This window comes from Sinocyclocheilus anshuiensis, unplaced genomic scaffold (genome assembly GCF_001515605.1).
Source record: "Sinocyclocheilus anshuiensis isolate Anshui unplaced genomic scaffold, SAMN03320099.WGS_v1.1 scaffold329, whole genome shotgun sequence".
Lineage (NCBI taxonomy): Eukaryota > Metazoa > Chordata > Actinopteri > Cypriniformes > Cyprinidae > Sinocyclocheilus > Sinocyclocheilus anshuiensis.
The window spans coordinates 1869779-1894175 of record NW_015540881.1 but is presented as its reverse complement, the minus strand read 5'-3'; the positions used below and the strand labels follow the sequence as shown (position 1 = coordinate 1894175).

The 24397-nt window shown below is 35.4% G+C and overlaps 1 protein-coding gene and 1 pseudogene across 1 annotated transcript; both read right to left on the bottom strand.

The window, feature by feature from the left end:
* Nucleotides 1–867: 867 nt before the first annotated feature.
* eif5a2 (eukaryotic translation initiation factor 5A2) lies at nt 868–6094 on the bottom strand. The gene is made up of 5 exons (XM_016486183.1): nt 5881–6094; nt 4704–4893; nt 4469–4573; nt 4126–4257; nt 868–2742 (listed from the first exon to the last, which is right to left on the bottom strand). Exons 2-5 carry the CDS (start codon nt 4869–4871, stop codon nt 2680–2682), a joined length of 468 nt encoding a protein of 155 aa, XP_016341669.1. The 5' UTR covers nt 4872–4893; nt 5881–6094; the 3' UTR covers nt 868–2679.
* A 6456-nt stretch (nt 6095–12550) lies between these two features.
* LOC107688498 (solute carrier family 2, facilitated glucose transporter member 2-like) lies at nt 12551–22950 on the bottom strand (annotated as a pseudogene).
* Between the last annotated feature and the right edge of the window lie 1447 nt (nt 22951–24397).

Here is a 24397-nt window from a genome sequence, read left to right as displayed (position 1 = left end):
AGCGGAGTCCAGCCCGGGGTCGTCACATGTGGTTGCCGCAAGCCCGCCGGCCACGCCGTTCTCATGCCCGCCCACCGTTCCTCACCCTAGTCTCTGGCCAATCAGAGCACACCTCACTTTTCAGACCGATGAGCTTTGTAAAAAGCGATGCATTTCAGAAAGGCGGGGCATAGAGGAGAAATAATGTACAGTATGTGGAAAATAATGTTTTTTTACCCTTAAACCGCATAAACACATTTCATTATACCAAATACACCAAATAATGTTCTCTTTAGCAGCATCATATGACCCCTTTAATAGAAACACGTTTATTATTTAGCAAAGTCAAAAAAAAAAATAAAAATTACAAATTAACCAGTAGGTAGTTTTTTTTTCCCTCAGGAAAACGACTTGTATTTTTTATTTTTTAAACAAGAAAGGCAGAATTCTCATTAGCTGTGTAGACTGCAATTCAAAACACTGGGTCAGTAAGCTTTTTAAAAATTAAGAAATTAACGCTTACTAAATTGATCAACATGGATTAGTATTTGATCATCAAATCAGCACATTACAACAATTTATTCATGTGATTCATTTAGTTTAAATTTATATTAAACTAGAAAAAAGTATTTAAATTTTTTAGTAATATTTCACAATGTACAACTAAAATACTGAAAAAATTACTCTTTTACTGTACTTTTTATAAAATAAATTCTGCTCTTGGCGAGCATAAGATACTACTTAAAAAGAACATCTCACTGATCCCAAACCTTTGAATTGTAATGCAAATATGAGAAATATTAAACAATTAAAACTAAAGTCTTATGTAAACATCTTCCCAGTCTTATTGCAAACTAAATATGTGGAAAAAATAAACACAAAAGCTCATTAGTTTTTCAGTTGAGTTTATTATAATTGCTCCCCTCTTACCCCAATCTGTGGTTTCTTACAATTATCATTCAACTAGCCATATGAAAAACACTGAACACTATCATTTCTACTGCTTGTCTGATTAAGCACCTTCTTAAAGTTTGCAGTGGTAATATAATGACCCAAATTTCTTTCTGCCCGTCGCTGATAGTCAAGCTGCTAAAATAAAGGAAATTAACCAAATATATGCATCCAGTAAATGAAGTGTGTGATTCACTTGTAGGCATGAATACTAATGTTTTGCAGATAGAGACAGAGAGGTATTTAACAGTGCTATTTAGGACCAATACTACAAACAGCAAAATAACTGAACACTGGAAACCTGAGAGACTCACGGAGTTTGATATGCCAATGTGAAAGTTTCTCAATACTGTACAGTCATACAATACTTTCCACTTGAGCTCTCAGATCTACGGCTACTTCTATATGAGAGCTAGATTTACAAGAACAAAAACTAGTTGAAACAGGGAACATAGTAAGATGACAGCCAACACAGCTAAAAAAAAAATCCCTTGAAGAAAAACATTTTGCCTAACCAAGAGCATTTTCCATCTGCTGATCCATCTTACAATAAACACAAACTACAAAGAGGAAAATTCAGAATCAAAACTAACACCTAGAGGAAATCAAACGCAAAGATATAATAGCAATGTTCCTCATTTCTACATCAAGAAAGGAATTAAAAATGCCTACTACTATGAAAATACTATATTTGTTATGAGCCAGATGCAAACTGTGCCCTGAAGGTGGGAAAAAGAACTAAACAAATAAAGCCTTTATACCAGTAAACAAGTCAGGTGCACGTAAGATGCAATAAAATGTGAATACTAAAGAAAGTGTTGATATTGAAGCCCTTGAGCACACACTGTGCCTGTCCACAAGTACAAAAAAAAGAAGCTAATTTTGCAGCATAAAAATTTGTTGTATAACAAAGCCACTGTAAACAGAGTTTGTTACAGAGGGCGTCCATAGCCAATGCAAAGCTCAAAGGCCCTTCTTATAATCATCTTCCCTTACGACTAAGATGTAACCAACAAAGTTGGGTTATTGCTCTGTTGCTACCAAAAGAAATGTTAATTATGGAGGGACAGATGCTGTAAACTTAAAAAAAAAACCCCGACTCTCAAGGGGGAGTAAAACTATGTAGAATTACTGTAAAAAAAAAAAAAAAAACGGGTTGTGTTACTCAGATCAGTTACATTATATTTGGTCTGAATTAAATGTCAGTAAATGTTGAATCTGTCTTAGGCTCGCTAGTTTCCGGTCACCCCAACAAGTGGCAAGCTGTCCGAGCGACATGCAGACAAATCCTAGCCTACCTGAGACACACAGGCTTTGGCACAAAAGTAGATGTACCAAAACGCCGGCAAACTAGTCTGTGTCATTCATAGAAGTAATCTTCTATGGCTGCTGCCTGATTTGCAACAGTTTAAGGCCTGTCGGCATGAATAAAAAGGTTTCTGCAATAAGTAGAGCATTAAAAAACTATTCCCATTTTTAATAATGAATGATAAAAGTGCTTCTGTATAATGAAGAAGGAATGGATAAGGAGAACTAAAGAACAAGCGTGCAGGAAACCCATTGTGATATGGAAATATCCTGATTAGACAACACCTCATGAGACAGGTCAAAAGGTCCAGCATCTTTACTGTTTAACAGAACCAATTCTGGGTGGTTTGTGAAGGCTGTGGCTTTGGTGACTTTTAGAATTAAAATGGAATATTTGTGGTATAGAGGCCTTCACTCAACCTGCCCGTCAGCTTCTGTTCATTAAGAGCTCATGGGCTTTATGGCAATGGGACACTCGTCCCCCATGGCAGCCAATACGGAGACCTACAAGAGGCAAAGAAATCACAAAAAAAGTCTTTCAAAATAATGGTGAAATACTAGAACTTTTTTTTTTTTTTAAGTGGTGCATCTCAAAATCTATACGTCAGTTATCGATTGGAACCAGGTTCTCAACCTACCTTTTTTTCTTTTTTAGAAAGTCTGTAACACTTGTGTGTACATTATGTCAAATTGGAAGAAAGATTTATCAGTTGTATGTGTCCAGTTGGGGATGGTCCAAATTAAATATGTCTAACCGGGTGTCCCAAAAATAATTTTATCTCAAACAATTAGTGAAATAAAAGAAATGTATTAAGCAAAATGCAATAAAGTTAACCCTAAGAAGCTAAAAGTTGGAAGTTCAAAAGATGCTAATGTTTCCACTTTCCATGTCCTTTCCAGTGCCAAATTAAAATGTAATACAAAGGTAAATGTACATCAATAATAGTCGCTTGTAGTAATGAAAATGCACCTAAATGGTACTATTCGGTTGTTAAGTGGTGACGTAAGAAGTGCTGTTTCCGGGTCCAAGCCTCAACTCGCTTCACTTGAGAATACTACCTCAGCAGCCGTTTATGAGCACTGTTTATTCATATTAAACATTTAAGCTAAACGTTTTCAAACTTACGGTCTACACTAGTCTTCATGCTCACAGCGTCCCAAACACAAATAATGTTTATATTTATTTATTTATTTATATTTTCATTGTCTGGCTATCTGGGATTTCGGTATGGACTTAAAGGTTAGGATTATAATTTTTTTTTGGTAGTATTATAATCACATTGTGAGTGTACATTAGCACCTTTTGTTGCTTTCTCGTGGTATCTGATAGAGCTTTTGGACACGGAAGCGGTGACACGTGACATCAGACTTAAGCGGATATGTATGTTTTTATAAGGCAGACTTAAAATGGAAAACTCAATGTTATACAATTTGCTGCATTCATGCCATGTCATAATTAACACAACCCAAGAGGTTTTACTTGGAGCTGTTTATGTACTCTCACTCAGGAATTATGAGTTTCTATGGAAACACTTAACGATAAACAATTATTCCTGCATTATAAAGACATTAACAACATAAGAATTAAGTGGAAATATTACAAAACAACTGCTTGACTACATTTAATTCTGCTGAAAATGCTGTTTCGGCAAGACGTTTCAGCGTTTCAGATACTAAAAGTCTGAACTCCAAGAAAATTCAGAGTTTAACAGTTGTAAATCAGAGTTCTACAAGGATGTGAATGCTTTTTATAAGTCAGAAACTTGTAATTTTGGTGAATCCGACAAGGCATGAACGCACCTTAAGTAATGGGGGTCTATGATCATATAACAGTGAGGACACTTTACAAATTCAAGTAAGTTTGAAATAATGTAATGGGCTACAGACCAGAAATTCATCCCCAGATTCAAATTTGCTCTCTATTTCTTTGCCCAGCTCCCCATCAGGCAGCTTGAGGTCCTCACGCAAATCTCCATTATCCTTCAACAGGGAAAGGTAGCCATCGGTAATGCCAACCAACTATGCAAAAGGAAAGAGAAAAAAAAAAAGCCACATTATTTCAAAATACCACAGAATAGATCACATTTAGACATTTTCTGTGTAGTTCAAGCTCCTAAAGAGAAGAGAGTTTAATAATAAAACGACTACAAATGTCATACGTGAACATGACTGATGAACAATGATAAAAAAATTTTAAAAAGGCCTAAACATGATTATGTTCTGAACTTACTTGATAGTCCAGTCTCTTGATGTTAGGAACATCCATGTTGTGGGTGGAAGGACAGATATCTTCATTTTTCTTTCCAGTAAATATGTCAATTCCAACCAAGTGCACCTGAAAAGGAAATGAAGCCTCAGCATTTATGCATTTTAATGATCAAGTTACAGATTAAATAATAGGCAACGTATTATGAAATTTGGCCTTTAACCATAAGCCTTTGACAGCGAGTTTATTAACATGATACCTTGGCATGCCCATGCTTGCCAGTCTTGGAGGTAGACATCTCCACAATCTTGCAGGGACGCCCCTTTAGCACCACAAAGCCGTTCTTACGCAGAGCACTGCACTGCATGGGGAAGGTCAGGGAAGCCCCAGCATCTCCACTGGTGAAATCAGTATCAAGATCAGCCATGATGGGTTGAGTGTAGAGGATTCTGTGCACAGAAGAAAATGGTATTGACACATGGTATTAACATAGCAAGGTTCTTCACAGAACACAGGTACACGAAAAATTATGAAAAATCCTTATTTGCATGGTACTACCATGATGCTATACTCACAAATCCTTAGCAATACCATGATACATATACAAGAACATTACATTTTAGTAGTTTTAAAGGGATAGTACATATAGTGTATAGTAAAAATTAAAAGGTGTTATTTACTCAGCCTTACGTTGTTTCAAACCTGTATTACTTGCTTTCCTTACTGAAAATGTCTTATGTTTCAGTTTTGTTTTTTGGAACCAACAGTAACCAAAACTTCTATGTTCCACAGAAGAAAGTCATACAGGTTTGAATCGCCACGAGAGTGACTTTTTGCGTGAACCGTCCTTTATATGTATTAAAACATTGGTAGTTTGCTGAATTGAAAATTAAAGTGATTAATTTCTCTGGTAATCTTTATACAGTAGACTTAATTCAACAGAGAGCATGTAAAAGCGTATACAACTTTTGGCCTGGTTGGAGTGCGCTAATGGAGTAGACTGTAGTGTTGGAACGTAACTTAACTAGACTAACCATACGAACTCATTACCAATGTCGTAACTGTGAAACCTACGACTCATTAACTACTAACTACTACGACCTGGCTACCAAAAAACAAGCGTGTGAGGTTAAACTCCATAAATTTGCCGAATCTAATGCAGTCGGAGCAGTATGGGTGCTTGGGCTGGATGAACGACTCACGCAAATTTAACCGGAACTACTGAATTGACCGAATCATTTAAAGACAGTTTATGATCTCATAAACTGTATAAAACACGATTTTGATCGTGCACAAACACAAACTATGGCACATCGTTCGTAACGGAGTAAACAGAGAGGTTCGCATCTGAATCAAGAACTTTTGTCAGGCCGTTATGCTGCTCCGTCTAGCTTTGCATCAGCTTGACACACATGCAAAATAAAACAATTCCACACCCAGACGCTCTGATCACACAATCGACCGCTTGAGGACACCGTCTTCAATCGCCAAATCCTCTTTCCAGAGTTGTATCCACCCACTGTACTGTATACAGAGGATTCGTCTAGAAATGTTGCGATGCTGGAGCGGAGAGCATTGAAAACGCCAGTCATTCCCTTCCAACAAAAGACGGAGAGATCTGCGCATGCGCGTGAACCTTCACTTCAACGATATTCTCATGCACGAGGAGAAACTGTTTCAGCTGCGTAGTGCTCAAATTTAAGTAGCCTAGTCAAACAATTAGGAGATACAAAACAATTCACGAAATAGTACAAATGTAAAATGCAACTAAAAGAAAAACACAAACCATTATTTTGGTTTTGCCAACAAATATGCTATTGTAATTGATTAAATAAGCCTACACTTATTATTGAAAACACGTGGAAATTGCCTCGCCCTGATAGCCTCAGAAAACGTACCCTTGTCCTAAGAGCACACAGTTAAACATTTTGCTTATAATTAACCTTCGTTAGTTATGTATGCAAGAGTTGTATTGTATCTATCTATCTATCCTAGCGGAATGCTAATCATGTTATACTAACAACATGCTAGTAGCATGCTAATGATGCTAGCAACATGCTAGTAACATGTTAATCATGCTACCGACATGCTAGTAACTTGCTAATCATGCTAGAAAAATGTTAGTCACTTGCTAATCATGCTAGCAACATGCTAGTAGCATGCTATCTATCTATCATCTGACTATATATCTATCCTAACGACATGTTAATCATGTTAGAAACATACTAACATGCTAGTAATAATAGTTACTTGCTAATCATGCTAGCAACATGTTAGTAGCATGCTAATCATGCTAGAAACATGCTAGTAACATGCTAATCATGCTAGAAACATGCTAACGACGTGCTAGTAACTTGCTAATCATGCTAGCAACATGGTAGTTACTTGCTAATAATGCTAGCAACATGCTAATCATGCTTGCTAATAATGCTAACGACATGCTAGTCACTTGTTAATCATGCTAACAACATGCTAGTCACATGTCAATCATGCTAGTGACATGCTAGTCACTTGCTAATCATGCTAGAAACATGCTAGCGACATGCTATTAACTTCCTAATCATGGTAGCGACATGCTAGTCACTTGCTAATCATGCTAGAAACATGCTAGTCACTTGTTAATCATGTTAGCAACATGCTAGTAGCATGTTAATCATGCTAGCAACATGGTAGTAACATGCTAATCAGGCTAGAAACATGCTAGAGACATGCTAATAACTGGCTAATCATGCTACTGACATGCTAGTTACTTGCTAATAATGCTAGCAATATGCTAGTAGCATGCTAATCATGCTATAATATGCTAGCGACATGCTAGTAACATGCTAATCATGCTAGAAACATGTTAACGACATGCTAGTAACTTGCTAATCATGCTAGCAACATGGTAGTTACTTGCTAATAATGCTAGCAACATGCTAGTAAAATGCTAATCATGCTAGAAACATGCTAGTCACTTGTTAATCATGTTAGCAACATGCTAGTAGCATGTTAATCATGCTAGCAACTAGATTACTGCGATATATCACGGTAATAAATATGCACGATATTGCTGTCATGGGCACTTCTAAATACCGTGAATAATTATATATAACAAATTATTCAGAATTTTGAATGCATTTTAAGAATACTTTTCCCATAAACTGGTCAAAATGCACAACACCGCTGTATGCTGTGTGAAATATACCGTGATAAAAGCATTAGCAATTAATCGCAACATGAAAATTTGATACCGGCATATCCCTACTAGCAACATGGTAGTAACATGCTAATCAGGCTAGAACATGCTAGAGACATGTTAATAACTGGCTAATCATGCTAGTGACATGCTAGTCACTTGCTAGTCATGTTAACAACATGCTAGTTACTTGCTAATCATGTTAACAACATGCTAGTTACTTGTTAATCATGCTAGCAAAATGCTAGTAGCATGCTAATCATGTTTACAACATGCTAGTAACTTTGCTAATCATGCTAGCAACATGCTAGTTATTTGCTAATCATGCTAGCAACATGCTAATTATGCCAACAAAATGCCAGTAACAGGCCAATCATGTTAAAACATGCTAATCATGCTAGAAACATGTTATCAACATCTATCTAATCCAGGGCTGCCCAAACTCGGAGGGCCGGTGTCCTGCAGAGTTTAGCTCCAACTTGCCTCAACACACCTGCCTTTAAGTTTCTAGTATGCCGTAAGAGCTTGATTAGCTGGTTCAGGTGTGTTTAAAGGCAGGGTAAGCGATTTCTGGTAGCCAATGTTGATATTTGAAATCACCAAAACAAACACGGACACCCCTGATCTAATCTATCTAAATTTTCAAACTTCAGGCTTTTACAACTGCTTTAAACTTTCAGGCTAGGCTTTCTCAAGCCAACCTAAAGTTTGTCTTGACGAACCTTTTTTATCTAGTTTGATCTGTAGTATTAGCAACTACCAAAGTTCAGTTTACTGGAGAATGCATTGATGTCAACCTTCCACCTTTATCAACAGGGCTGTGCACAGGAGGGTGGCCCGGTGGCTAGAGCCACTGCCCCTCTGCCCTCCATCACCCCAGCTCATAGAGTTCTGTTCTGTTACCGCTCCGCTAAAGATCCACTGATTCCACTAATCCGCTCCGTGTTTTCCCGCCCGCAGCATCACTCACAATCTGTGTGCACGCTCTCTGGAGAGTGGAAACGGTTCTCGAAGCTCGTTGCATTAACAGGTAGATGCATTACAATCCACATTAGTCCGTGGTTGGTCAGATCTAATCCAAAATAGATAACACCAAATTTGCTGTTGTTGACACACTTTGTAGAAAAAAAAACAGTGCCTTCACAAAAAAGAAGACTGCTAAAAGGCAGTTCAACATTGCAAACATGAAGTTAAAGCTCCAGCAAGCCAGCAGGTCAATGTGACCATGGACCACAAAACCAGTCATAAGGGTCAATTTTTTTTAAATTCCATTGATGTATGTTTTTTTTAGGATAGGACAATATTTGGCCGAGATACACCTATTTGAAATCTGAGGGTGCAAAAAAATCTAAATATTGAGAAAATCGCATTTAAAGTTGTCCAAATGCATATTACTAATCAAAAATAAAGTTTTGATCATGGAACATGACCTTTACATCATATCCTAATGATCTTTGGCATAAAAGAAAAATCGATCATTTTGACCCATGCATACAATGTTTTATTGGCTATTGCTACAAATATACCTATGCTACTTTTGACTGGTTTCGTGGTCCAGGGTCACATATAGATATATATATTTAGCAGTTTGTCACACTTTAATTTTTGGAATTAAGTACATTTCACATTATAATCACTTGTCTTAGTTGATACTATCATATGTATAGGCTAATATTTAATTAAAACCATATTAATAGTAGGCCTATAAATAGTAAAAAATGTATGTATGTTCAAAATGAGTTGTTTATATAATATAGATTTATGCTCCTGAACATAGCAAAAGTGTCCCTCGTGGGTCAACATGACCCGAAGGCCAAAAATGACAATTTATTTTGGTCCAGAAAGCTTATATTGGTCCATTTTTATTATTTTTTCCCCTAATTTTTTTATGTAGGTTTTTTTTATTTTATTCACATTAAATTCTGGATATTTTTATGAAAATGAGCATATTTTTGTACATTTTTTCACCAAAAAAAAACAAAGAAAGACACAATTTCTGCATATTTATACTTTAAACATGATGATCTATCAGGACCTAGGTCACTGGGTGTCTCTGATGCCATCTGGTGGGGAAAAAGGACATAAAATTGCATTTTATGATTACAGCCACTAGAGGAGGCCCCATAGAATCCTAGGTGAACCTGATTTCATCAAGTACAACATGTTCCTGGCTCAACATTCCAATCAACCAATCAGAATTGAGGGATACATTTTCAAGAAATGTCAGTTTTAGGCTTACAATCAGGGTTGGATGCTTCAACACCCTTGTTATTCACCTATCATTTCCCTCTGATTTTAGGAATAAGGCATTTCAACATTGCAAACATGAAGTTAAAGCTCCAGCAAGCCAGCAGGTCAATGTGACCATGGACCACAAAACCAGTCATAAGGGTCAATTTTTTTTAAATTCCATTGATGTATGTTTTTTTTAGGATAGGACAATATTTGGCCGAGATACACCTATTTGAAATCTGAGGGTGCAAAAAAATCTAAATATTGAGAAAATCGCATTTAAAGTTGTCCAAATGCATATTACTAATCAAAAATAAAGTTTTGATCATGGAACATGACCTTTACATCATATCCTAATGATCTTTGGCATAAAAGAAAAATCGATCATTTTGACCCATGCATACAATGTTTTATTGGCTATTGCTACAAATATACCTATGCTACTTTTGACTGGTTTCGTGGTCCAGGGTCACATATAGATATATATATTTAGCAGTTTGTCACACTTTAATTTTTGGAATTAAGTACATTTCACATTATAATCACTTGTCTTAGTTGATACTATCATATGTATAGGCTAATATTTAATTAAAACCATATTAATAGTAGGCCTATAAATAGTAAAAAATGTATGTATGTTCAAAATGAGTTGTTTATATAATATAGATTTATGCTCCTGAACATAGCAAAAGTGTCCCTCGTGGGTCAACATGACCCGAAGGCCAAAAATGACAATTTATTTTGGTCCAGAAAGCTTATATTGGTCCATTTTTATTATTTTTTCCCCTAATTTTTTTATGTAGGTTTTTTTTATTTTATTCACATTAAATTCTGGATATTTTTATGAAAATGAGCATATTTTTGTACATTTTTTCACCAAAAAAAAACAAAGAAAGACACAATTTCTGCATATTTATACTTTAAACATGATGATCTATCAGGACCTAGGTCACTGGGTGTCTCTGATGCCATCTGGTGGGGAAAAAGGACATAAAATTGCATTTTATGATTACAGCCACTAGAGGAGGCCCCATAGAATCCTAGGTGAACCTGATTTCATCAAGTACAACATGTTCCTGGCTCAACATTCCAATCAACCAATCAGAATTGAGGGATACATTTTCAAGAAATGTCAGTTTTAGGCTTACAATCAGGGTTGGATGCTTCAACACCCTTGTTATTCACCTATCATTTCCCTCTGATTTTAGGAATAAATTATGGGTAGGGTTAGGTTTAGGGGAAGGGATTGGGTTAGGTCTATATTTTTGGATAGTAGTGAATAGTAGAAAAGTGAAGTAGTGATAGTAGAAAATTCACTTTAATTTTTTTTTTTTCATGTATTCCCGGTTCAAGTGTGACAAAAGTCACAGTCTCATACCATAACGATCAACGCTCGCTTTAAAAAAAAAAATCTTTAAAAATGAGTTTTGGGTCAAAATGACCCAAAGGACGGATGAGGGTTAAATGTCTAATATTTATACTTCCACTGAAGATGAGGAAGAAGCAGGCTCAGAGAGTGAGGAAGAGCCCACTGAGCATCAGCTAAATCAGACAGGTACAGGTAAGACTGGCTGACAACACAGGAATATGCTAGAGTGTGATAAAAAAAGTAAGATAGACATTAAATTATTTGAATGAACGAGTAATTACATTACAACAACATAAACTGAATTAGCACTAAGCCTAACAATTGTATTTACAATATGATTGTAAAAGGTTTGTTATTCATTCTCTATATTAAGATGAAACTGCCCAAGAGTCAACTCAACAAAGTAAAAGTGAAGGTCTTGGAACCGAGCCACAGACAGAAAATGTTCAGATTGAGAAAGAAAGGCAATACAATGAGCCAAAGAGGGAAGAGACCGATTTTTTTTGGTTTGGGCCACTGCTCCTCAAAATGTCTGTGCACAGCCCTGTTTATCAACAATGATATATGTTTCTTGAGAACCCAATCACCATATTAGAATGATTCATTTCTGAAGCATCATGTGACAATGAAAAGTTATTTTAAATAATAATATTGAACAATATTAAAGTTATACTTCATGGCAGTTTGATGAGTGTCAATGTACCTGGAAAGTTATTGCAAAGATGCTGTGTACATTACTTACTGTACATTTACCATTCACAATTTTGGAGTTGGTAGATGGTAGGATTGTTTAATGTTTTTGAAAGAAGTCTCTTGTGCTTACTAAGGCTACATTTATTTGTTAAAAAAAATATATTAATGTAAGAATGACAAAAACAACACACAGCAAAAAGAGTTTCAGCACCATGGTGTTTTCAAAGGCCTTCCTATGTACTGTATCAACCATCAACCTACTACTGTAGCTGCAATAAAGAAGGCCCTAACTGTTATTTCCTAACAGTCCTATATCCAGCAAAGCAAATCATTGCTATGGAAGTTTGCTATTGGAATGATTTACTTCAAAATATGGACAATTTTATAATGGCAAAATTACACAAATGTAATACCACCAATGTAACTCTTGAATAAAATGTAAGAATATTATTATTTATGCACTAACAAACTGTAGGTGATGTTTTTTCATAGGTTAATCTTCTTTCAGGTGATTGTTTGAGTTGTATGACAAAACCAAATTTCTCTATATTAAACTAAAAGGACAAAACACATGAATAAAAAATACAAAAAATACACTTAAAATATTTTATAATGCCTTTAAAATATATTTTACAGATATAACATTGGGAATATAAAAATAATATACAATCATGTAAGTCTCAACATCGGTTGCAACAAAGCCAGTGCATGTCTATATTGTGCACCATCTTTCCCGATTATGCTGTTGTGTTTAGTTCATCTCTTTACCTGCTCCAAGACCAATTATTTCCTGTCAAATGACGAGCTAAGTCATTGAGCTCTCGATGTGAAGCTCTGTGGAATATACAGCAGATCAGTTCTGTCATAACAGGTGAGTTCTGTGACAGCAGTAACATCATTCATTCCAGTTTCCAGAAGATAACGGCCCCTTTCAGGCCTCTGTAGAGCTCTTGAGCTGCACCATCTCAGCTTCTTCTTGAGGTTTGGAAGGGGGCGCTCCACGTTTGCGATGGAAAACAGCTGCTATCTCCTCAAAAGTCTTCCCTTTTGTTTCAGGTACACGCAAGTAGATAAAAACAGTGAAACCGAATAGGAGTACTGCAAAAACGATGAAGACAGCTCCCGCAAAGACCCTAAGGACCAAAGAAGAGTCATAAGACCTTATGTAGGTGATGGCATGTAAAGATACTGCACAATATTAAAGGTTCAGGGAACTCAATTTACCTCTAAATAAGGGAAAAACATGCCAATGATGAAATTACATGTCCAGTTGCAACACCCAGCTAATGCGATGGCTGCTGGCCGTGGCCCCTGACTGAAGATCTCTGCCACAATGAGCCATGGGATTGGTCCAGGCCCAATCTCAAAGAACAGGAATATGGCTGCCATGCTGAGGTAGCTCATCCACGAGTAAATGTCCTGAGAAACAGAATAAAAAGTGAGACATTAAACAACCACAGACCTACTCAAGATTTCTTCATTACTGTTAATTTTTTGTTGTCTTATATATATATATATAAAAAGAAATGCAGATCATACCTGAAAAGCCAGGCCCACTGTCATGGCCACAGCACAGCAGCACATTCCTCCCAATCCAACAATAGTGAGAGTCCGTCTGCCCGCTCTGTCCACCAAGATCACCTGTAAAAAACACATGAATGAACAGGACTGTTCAAGAATTATCTACAGTTGCCAGTATGCTGAAAGATGTTTTGAAGGTGGAATTGAATTAATTTTTAAAATACACTGACATCTAGTGGCCTTGAACTGCTAAACACACCATTTAAATTGGGACACAGTTTTACCATTGAAATCACTTGGGAAAAATGTCCCAATTAACCCGAATTCACTGTAAATATAGAAATATTTAGCTGAACAATTTTATTATTATTAATGCTTTTTTCTAACAGTTTGGTGGACATTTGTATATTCATCCATATATGTATTGTATTCCATTTTTTATTGAAAATTATTTATTAATAACTATTTTATTATTATTATAATATTGTGTATTTTATTTTATTTATTTTTTAGCATTGTCATGTCACCACCAGACTTTTGGGTTGCCCCATCACAAAAATCCCAATTCAGCTCCTGGTTACCAAAATAAAATGAACAGTATCTGGCTGCATAAGTGATCACAATACCTTTGTGTGGTGGCTTTTAATGTATTTTTATTAAGCTGTTTTTACCTGTCTGCAGTCTTCATCTCACGTGAGTTCACATTTAAACCATATTTTTCTCAATTACTTCATTTTAAGTTTATCAAATTATTCATTTCTTTAAAGCTAAAACATACTTGAGTAAAAATCAGAAAATGACTTTGCTCTTAGGCTAGCCTAAAGTATTGCGCTTTCATGCACCAGATTCATCAAAACTTGTTCTGAATGGATTATTTGATTTAGAGTAGCTCTTGACTCATTACTCAAAACTGTTTTCAATTGCAGGCTGCCCTTGAACTAGCAGACATAAACACTGCAAAGTCCCTGATAACATATGGCTGTTCTCCAGCTCTGTGAGGCTTCAGCCACCTCTCCAGATCTATGTAGCAGTAATTATAACTTCATTTGTTCGCAAGATTCAAGGTGAGATGTCTCACTGGGTCATATATGTTAAATATGGGCATGATTGATAACGTCAGCACAAGTTTTTATAAATCTAACCTAAATAAGTGACACATTTTGATCATAGTGCTAATGCAAGCTGCTCTGCCTTAGCTGCAATCTGTTGTCTAAAGAAACATGCTCTCAAATGAGTTGGAATATCTACAATATCAGTCTCGAAATATTGTCAAAAAGCATTAAGGGAAAGTAAAACCCGAGAGGCAACAGAACTCTGCGGTTTCTACGAGACGAGAGCCTGTTCCTCAGCAGCCAGTGTTTGCCTTTAAATTAGTGTCTGTTTACCGACACAAGGGTGAAAATGATGTTTATAACTCCCACTCCAACAGTGGCATACACAGGCTGACCGACCCCCGCAGACTGGAAGATCGAAGTAGAGTAATAAAAGATCTAGAAAAAAACAACAAAGAAAAGATCAAATATATTATGATGTTGTCTAATAGTAATGGGGTCCATAAAATGTCACTCGAAATGTTTTTTTCAATATAATGGGAGCATAAAGGCAGATTGAGCGTACAGCGTTGATCCCAGAGAACTGCTGGGATAAATGCATCATCAGGGCCACAAAGAGCTGCTGGCGGTACACAGAGGAACGGAGCAGCCGCAGGATGGACATTTGCGCCTCCTTCATGCCCTTCTCTTTCTCTGCCTGCATCTCTGCTATGTCCTTTGAGGTGTCGTAATCTCCCTTCAGCCTTTTCAGACCTGCCAGAAAGAAGAACTGGGAATCATTATGTTGTTGAGGAAATTCAGAATGTTCATCAATTAAACAAAGTTTTCACAATTGCTCTAGTCTAAGAGACTAGAGTGATTTTTAGAACATTCTGAATTTCAACCACAACTATAACCGTGATGACAAAGAGGAACCATATTCTTATAATCACTTTTAGAACATTTTTTTTTCCTTTGGGTGAACGATAAAAACATTGACAGCCAATCAAAATACTTTCAACTTTAAAGTCCGTTGGTGTGGACGCTAATATCGTTATAGTTTTTGTTCTTGGCTAATTCATACAACCTCACTCATACGAATTTGTATGGTTTGTGAAAAATTGTACGTATTTTACGAGGTGGCAAATTTGTAGGAATTCATACGAATAAGCCAACCCCTCAGTGAAATCGGACAAAATAGTACAAGTGAGGTTGTACGAATACGCACCTTGTAAAATACATACAAATTCGTCATGAGAGAAAAAAAAAAGAGAATAAGGTCCTAATGTTTAAAAAAATTGTCATAATGTTACAGAAATAAAGTTATTTTACAAGAATACAGTTGTAGTGTTACAAAAATAAATGTATAATGTTACCAAAATAATGTCAATGTTGCAAGAATAAAATTGTGAAGTTACAAAAATAAGGTTAATGTAAAAAATGACAAAAAATTAAGTCACATTGTTTTGTAAATTAAGTCAATGTTATGAGAATAAAGTCATAATGTTACAAGAACAAAGGCATAAAGTTTGGAGAATAAAGTTGTAATGTTTCAAGTATAATATCTTCAATTTAAGAGATAAAAAACATAATATAGCCTTATAGAATTTTGAGGGTAAAATAAATAGTAATTAGCTTCATCAATGCAGAAAATGTATGTGGAGTATTTAGATTGGCTAGCATGTGTTAGTATTTACTAACAAAGAAATTCTTTTGGCAAATCATCTCAGAGTTATCATTAGAATCCAGCAGTGAACCTGAAGGAAATTGAATTTATTAAGGAGAAAGAACCAGACGGACATTCAGAAAATTGCTTGTTTTGTGCAATCTGTAATGGCAGCCAGCTCCATTTCACTTTGATGCTACTTTCCTTGTCATACTGACTTGAATCTCACAAAATGTTATTCTTGTAGTTTTGACTTTATTCTTAAAATATTAGTACTTCAGTGTCATAATGTTGTGACTTTATTCTCATAAACGGCCTATTATCAATGCATGTTGTCCAAGAGTAGTGAGTGAGAAGGCTTTGGGCACATACTCTTGCATGCTTCTTCCACTTTGCCTTGTTTGATGTAGAGGAATCGAGGACTTTCTGGACACACAAGCAGCAGCAGACTCTGCAGGATGGCAGGAGCTCCAGAAAGACCCAGCAACACATGCCACATGTCATCATTTCCCAGCAGGAAATCCAGACCGATGACCTGCGGATAACAAGGACACCTGCACACATCTTACAGGTTCTAATAAGAACTGAAAAAGAGTTACTAAAAAGAATCAAACAATTTGAAAGAACAATAAAGGCTTCATTTTTTTGAAACTGATAAAGAGAGTAGTGGCTTAGACCTCATTAGCATCTTATTTAAAATACATCACTATTTTTTCAGTTCAATTCAAAAAAACTTTATTAATCCCAGAGGGAAATTGCTTTCCATGTTACAATTGCTCTCAAGAAAGAAAGAAAGAAAAAAGATAATAAAACAAATAAATATATACCTATATATCAATAAAATTAAAAATGAATAAGTAAAACATACAAATAATAATATAAAACTATACCAGTGAAAATGGTAGTTTAGATCAAATATGAAATTAATTAAAGTGGAATGGAATGACAAATGTGGAATATAATAAGTCCAGTATGGTAATGGTAATTAAGTACAGTAGTTATATAGTATGCATTGCACACTAATCTTAGTATTAATAAATAGGCAGTAATAATAATAATAAATTGCATTGCACAAGAAAAGTCCGTTATTGCATATGAAATGAACATGTATTGCACATGCATTACTCAAAAATGTCCCAGCACTTATAGAGAGGAGTTGTACAGCCTGATGGCCTGATTTTTATCACAGTTGCTTCAGCTGATTGTAAAACAGATTTTCCATGGACTATCATGTATGGTCATGTTCTTTTATTAAATAAAATTAAATATTCAGTTAAAGGGATAGTTCACCCAAAAATGAAAATTCTGTCATTAATTACTCATCCTCATGTCGTTTCAAACCCGTAAGCAGCTATGAGGCCACCGAGGTGGTAAATGTTTCATGTTTAAAAATAAAACATGTTCTTTGAATGACTAATTTTCTGTTAAACTCCTCATGCTTGCATGACATTAATTCAGTTTAGGCCGTTTGCAAGAATGTTCCCTGTTATGAAAATGATCGCTGCGAAACGCTGGCGGAGTGAAAGAGGCTTGAGAGAGTTGTGAGTGAGGGCGCGGGCGCAGCCTCCGTATTGCCAGATCCAGCTATTATAAGCGTTTTTGGACTCATCTTTTCCACTTAATTTAACACTTTAGAAAGTTAATAAAATAGGAAGTTTCAGTTTAGAATCAGCGATATCTTTATCTTATCTGCAAAAGATTGGAAATAATTTCGGTTTATTTTTATTTATTTTTAGTATTTTGTTTGTTTTAGTATCAATATATGGCAACACTGCATCGTCGGCACTTAAACTGAATGCAACCAAAAAAGCCCATGGACAGGTTTTTGCTGACAGGATACTACATTCGGTAAGGGAAACGCGAAAATTATCATGATATTATCTGTCATAAACGTTAGCTGTCAAAAACAGTAGCATTTAACACTAGTACACACAGAGCTGTAGAACAAGTAGGTTACAGAATGAAATGAAATACGCAAAAACTAGCCATGAAGAAGTGTATGCCATGTCATTCAGTATAGTTACATTTTCACAAATTATGCTATAAACTCATAAGAGCCCTAGACAAAGTTATTGTAGTTATGTAATGTTTCAATAAACAACTGATAAAATTATCCACCCTTAAATATAGTAAAGTATTAACAAATTTTGATGCAATAAATAGGGTATGATTTAAAAATAATCATCCCTCCAAAACAGAGAAAACATCTTTCACAAACATCTACATGTCTGTCTCCTTTAAAGTGTTTATAGTGTATATAACGAGTTGTAGGCCTATTTGTAGGGGTTATTATAACACAATTCTTTAACACCAACCAACTGACATCAGGTATTCAACAGTAATTTTACAAAGCTACGAGAATAATTTTTGTGCACAAAAGAAAAAAATAACGACTTTATTCAACAATTGGTCTCCTCCGCATCACCCTGGTGCCATTTTGGAGAGTATCAGCTGGATGTAAACAGCGTATCCTGGTCTGTGTCAGCTGCATCATGCCGGATCTGTTTCCTACGTTGTTGTGATTTGATCTGAATGTAAACAGCGTATCCGTGTGACGCAGCTGACACAGAACAGCATATGCTGTTTACGTCCAGCGGATATTCTCCAAAATGGTGCTACAAGGTGACGCGGAGGAGACCAATTGTTGAATAAAGTCGTTTTTTTTTTCTTTTGCGCACAAAAATTATTCTCGTAGCTTCGTAAAATTACGGTTGAACCCCTGATGTCACATGGATTATTTTACAGATCTCCTTGCTACGTTTCTGGACTTGGGAACATTTCAGTTGTATTGCTGTCTATGGGAGAGTCAGACAGCTCTCAGATTCCATCAAAAATATCTTAATTTGTGTTCCGAAGATGAACGAAAGTCTTACAGGTTTGAAACGACATGAGGGTGAGTAATTAATGACAGAATTCTCATTTTTGGGTGAACTAACCCTTTAATATTCAGCTCCCACTAAATTTTTACCCTTATTGTGGATTAGATGTATTATAAAAGTGGCACTCACTTGACTAATAAGGATGCCAATTACAATAGCCAGCTGGTGAAGTGCTCCCATAGCACCTCTGTACTTCACTGGAGAAATCTCCCCAATGTACAGCGGCACCAGGCCAGACGACAGACCTACAACATGTGTGATATATGAACCAGTGCGCAGACAAAACATATTGCAACAGCATACACAAAACATATAACAGTGCAATGTAATAAAACTAATTTAAGTAAATTACTTACATACAGTATATGTGATATATATATATATATTATGTATTCATTACATCTGTAGTGGACGAAAAGTAATTTGTCTTTATGAGTGAACCATGAATCATTCACTCAACCAATTTGTTTCAAATAATGATTCCTTTAGGAATGAAGCAAATGGCTGCCTTTATGAGCGAGTCATTGAATAATTCGCTCAACTGATTCGATCAGGAAACACTGCTTCTGAATGCTGCTCGGAGACACCGCTGCATCTACTTTCGTTGTAGTCATGAGAAAATTGGATCATTTTATTTGATCTTTGAACCTTGTTTGGCACAATGAACTACTATTATTTGAGTCAATTTCAATTTGGTTCAGTTTGAGCTTAAATTAGTTGAATTCAAATGTTATACATTTTCAAAATCCCTGAACATGTCCACATGTGAACATGTGAATTGGGAAAACATGCAAAGACAAACGATGAGAAACAGAAATTGTGAGTTCCTAATGTGTCTTCAGGTTCAAATCTTCCATTCCTTTGGTTAGTTGACAGACACACAAATTAATGAATTGCTCATGAACATTACTATTCCATTTGTGGAGCAAAAAAATAACTGGCAATGTTGTATCTAAAATGTGAGTTATTTATTAATTATCACTTTCTGAGATGCTGCTTTTGAATTTTTACATTACTAGAGTAAGGTTATTATTATAATGAAAAAAAATAACTTTTTTTTTTTTCTATCTTTTGCACTCTTGTTGTTTTTTTGTTTTTTTTTTAAATAAAAGCCTTGCCGTGCTTTTCTCTCAAGATTCCATGAAAATAGAGGCACGGTTCTGTCTTACCACAGTACAGTCCCATGATAGCACATCCTGCTATCACCATGAGGTAAGGTGTGCCCAACTTAGACAGACCCATTAACAGCCCAGCTGTTACAGCCAGGACATTTATATACAGCATACCTTTGATCCTGTAAATACATTTTATACAGACAGGACCAAAAATATGAGTCACATTCCACTGAATCTGACCATATAAAACTTTATTCTTTCAAGATAAAGGAAGCTAAAACTATTTCTTGCAATTAACATCCTTATGCTGTTTCCTTTTTATCTTATCACAGATAATAATTCACAAGTTCACAAATACTCCACCTTCCACGGAAGTCGCTAACAAAGCTCACTAGAAAGGAGGACACCATGCCTCCGATGGCGAAGATGGCCACAGACAAGGACCAGTACATGACCACAGAAGCATCAGTCGGTTCTTCATGTTCTGTGGCGTTTCCTCCTCCTCTGCGAGCTAGTTCTTCATTATAGACCCCCAGAGATCTTGCATAGTGCCTCTCAATGACCTACAACACAAATGGCATAATGCCATGACAAATTCCTTCCCAATAATGATAATGAACAATAGTCCTTTCTCTTGAAGATATAATCTCAAAGAGATAACTCCATATCACGCTGGCTCTGAATGCAGCTAGGAGAGTGAAGGCTGTAATGATGGTGTGATGACTGACCTTCTGTGGGGCGTTGATGACGCCCAGGCTGTATCCCATCTGCAGAGAGCCAAGCGCAGCTGTGAACACTGCCAGAGCGAGTGTGCCTGTTAACTGCTGTGAGACAGGAAAACACAACGGCTCTTAAAAAGGTCTTCATTTTGACCTTCCACAAAAAAAAAGGTCTTAAATCTGTGCATAAAGTCGTAAAATCATGTCATTAAATGTTTCAAGTTCTCTTTTGGTTTCCAATATAAGTATCTAAAACATCCTTAAATCAATATAAATTTAAATGCAAACTGAATGTATGAAGTCTTGTTTTTGTTTTTGAAATTGAACAAAATTAAGTGAGTTTTGCTTAAGAACAAACATCTGTCAATGCAATATAAAAACCTGTTTTCCATTTGAATTAAGTTGCTTTTTCTAAACCCCTTCGGCAGATATTTGTTCTTGTTTTAAGCATAAATTCACTTAATTTTGCACTTAAAATGCATCTTGATTTAAGAATATTTGGTAACACTTTAGTATAGGGACCAATTCTCACTATTAACTAGTTGCTTATTGGCATGCCTATTATTGCATATTGGCTGTTTGTTAGTACTTATAAAGAATAGAAATATTCTGCATCCCTACTCCTACCCAATACCTAAACTTAACAACTACCTTACCATTAATAAGCAGCAAATTAGGAGTTTGAGGCAGAAGTCATAGTTAATGGTTTGTTAATAGCAAGAAATTGACCTTAAAATAAAGTGTGGCCAAATATTTACACATTTTGAATAAAATAAAAAAAAACCCTGATACGTTGGAAATTTTTAAACTTTAGTAAGCAGATATTTTCATTTAGAGAACATATTGACATTTTCTTCCATTTAGTTTATTCCTTACATTTTCTTGACTTGGTACTAAAAACCAATTAAAAAGTCTTAAATTTACCTTCATAAAACCTGTAAAAAACTGTCAACATAAAAGTTCATTTACAGTATCAGTAGCATTTCCTCTTGATCAATTCAGAATGTGCCAATAGAAATGAATACAAACAAAACAATCTGCAAAACTTACAACACTCAGTTACATGTTTTCCTTTTAATTATATAATTTATAGTTAAGGTCAGAACTTTTTTTATAAAAAGGTCTTGCACTGAAATAACGTTTGAACTCAAAAAATAAAGTATACATTTTAATTCAAATATGCTCTTTAAATTAAACAATATTTGTGTTAAATGAGTAATAAAACATGTATTCTCTGTTTGAACAAACATTTGATTCAAGAACAGTGAACATGATTAGATATAGCTGGATTAACTCTCTTTAATTGAAATGATGCAACTACAAAATGAACGTTATAAAATATCTGAAATAGAATTAAATGTATTTTGTGCAGTCCAGTACATGAGTAATAATACCTCAGTAAACAGAACTAAAGCCCTTGATGGTCGGAAAATCTCCAGTAATACTAATTTAGGAGTGTGCATAACACATTACGTTACTAGAATTATCTACTATAGTAACAACAATAACAATGCACAATTACATACACATATGCATAGTTTACTAAGTACTTGCGTAAATATGCAGTTATGTAAACAAACAGAATGGACAGCTCCTTTTAGACATCTTTAACAGTTGCATTTCTTAATACTATTAAAATAGTTTTTCATACACATAATAAAAGTATCTGCATTCTGGTCATTTTGGTTAATCATGTGTCAATTAAATGGATGTTTATTTTTTCAAATCACTGTAACACTAATAGTAAACTCATAATCACAGCATGAATAACACCTGCATTCACTATTCTGCCTGTCATATAATCTCTGCTCAAAAAAACCAAAAAACATTTAGATTCACCATGCAAAGCTAAGAGACAGTCGTATCAATATTATCAGCATTATCAACCTGTTACTTATCATTTAGATGCAAATCAAATGGCATTTTCATTATCCATATGAATTCATAAAGAAGGATTAAATGAATTTACCTTCTCCATTTTGCATGAAGTGTCAGCAAAAGCCGCTCTAGGTCGTTAATAGTGGCTCCAAGGTTCTCGGCTGCTTTCCCAATACTCAGTAAATGATCAATCCTGTCACTGCAGGATCATGATGCACACGTGTGCTGTGCTAGACCTTCTGCCCTGATCCACTAATGATGTCCATGTATCACCGCTGTTTTATGTGCTGCTTCTTCCCACTGAATACCAGACTATTGTTTCAGTTTTTCATGTGGTCAAAATGATTGACATGACTTTTTATATCATTTTAAGGTACACTCTAAAAAATGCTGGGTTGTTTCAACCCAACTTTGGGTCAAATATGGACTAACCCAACTTTTGGGTTAAAAATGTAATGTAAAAATTTAACCCAACAGTTGGGTTAGTCCATATTTGACCCAAAGTTGGGTTGAAACAACCCAGCATTTTTTATTGTGTATAATAATACATGTTTATGATGCCAAATAAATGTCAGGGTCAGCATTGCTTTTTTTGATTGCCATAAAGTGGCTGGATAAGACGTTACGTGCTTGAGCAAGAAGAGTTAATGTATTACACCTATTAGAGCAAAGTTCTCAGTGCTCAGAGACACTGGTGCTTTCATGAGCTCTGGAAAAGATTCACTAGAGTGAGGGACACTAACACAAGCCAGAAAAGGTACTTATTTGTTTATTTTTTCTTATCATAAAAAAAGAAAAGAAAAGGAGGACATACTAGTGCTTCTATCACTGTAAAAGAAATTAAAATCTTGTTTACAGCTTCGACAATCATTAAAAACGTATTAAGACCGAAACATTAAGTAACCATTCTTGAGTGTCAAATAAAGTAGTTAATTAAAAGAGCTCAGTGAGGTTCTTCCCCAGCACTGGCCGAACACAGTGTTTCACACAGCATACATACATAAATCAGCAGGACATTATTGCTAAAAACCTCTCATTCCCTCACCATTAAAATATCTTCTTTTGCTATGTAAGAGATGTGAAAGAAATATAAATATCTATATAGTGTGCAAACATCAAGTGACTTTGAGAACATCTAAAGCATTGAACTGAAGACCCAGGCAAACATATAAAACAAAACAGAAGTAATAAACTGAAAAAAAAAAAAAAGATCTAATGAACAATACAAAAACAATACATTATGGTTAATATCTATTGACCTACTGTCGTAGTTCTGTACCAAAAAGTTTCAACATTTGTGATATTTTTGTCCAAGAGACTGAATTTTGAGTACAACATAATTGTCAGATGAAGACCCTTTTCCCTTTTTGGAATGTTTTGAGCGCCATTTGACTGATTAAACATTGTGACAAAATAAAAGTAAGAAGCTACAGCTTAATATAACAATGCTGAATCCTTCGAAATGTTGAGAAGCGAGACTTCCAGCCTACAAATGATGGCTGAAACAACAGTTATGGCGTAAGAACACAAGATGCAAAAATAGAAAATCAAAGTGCCTCTAAAGATTGATTTCACACAGGTTAATATGTGCTAGGCACTATAATGTAATCTAAATAAAGTCATCATCAATTCTCAATTGTCACTGAAATACAGGTGCTTTTATCTTTTATCC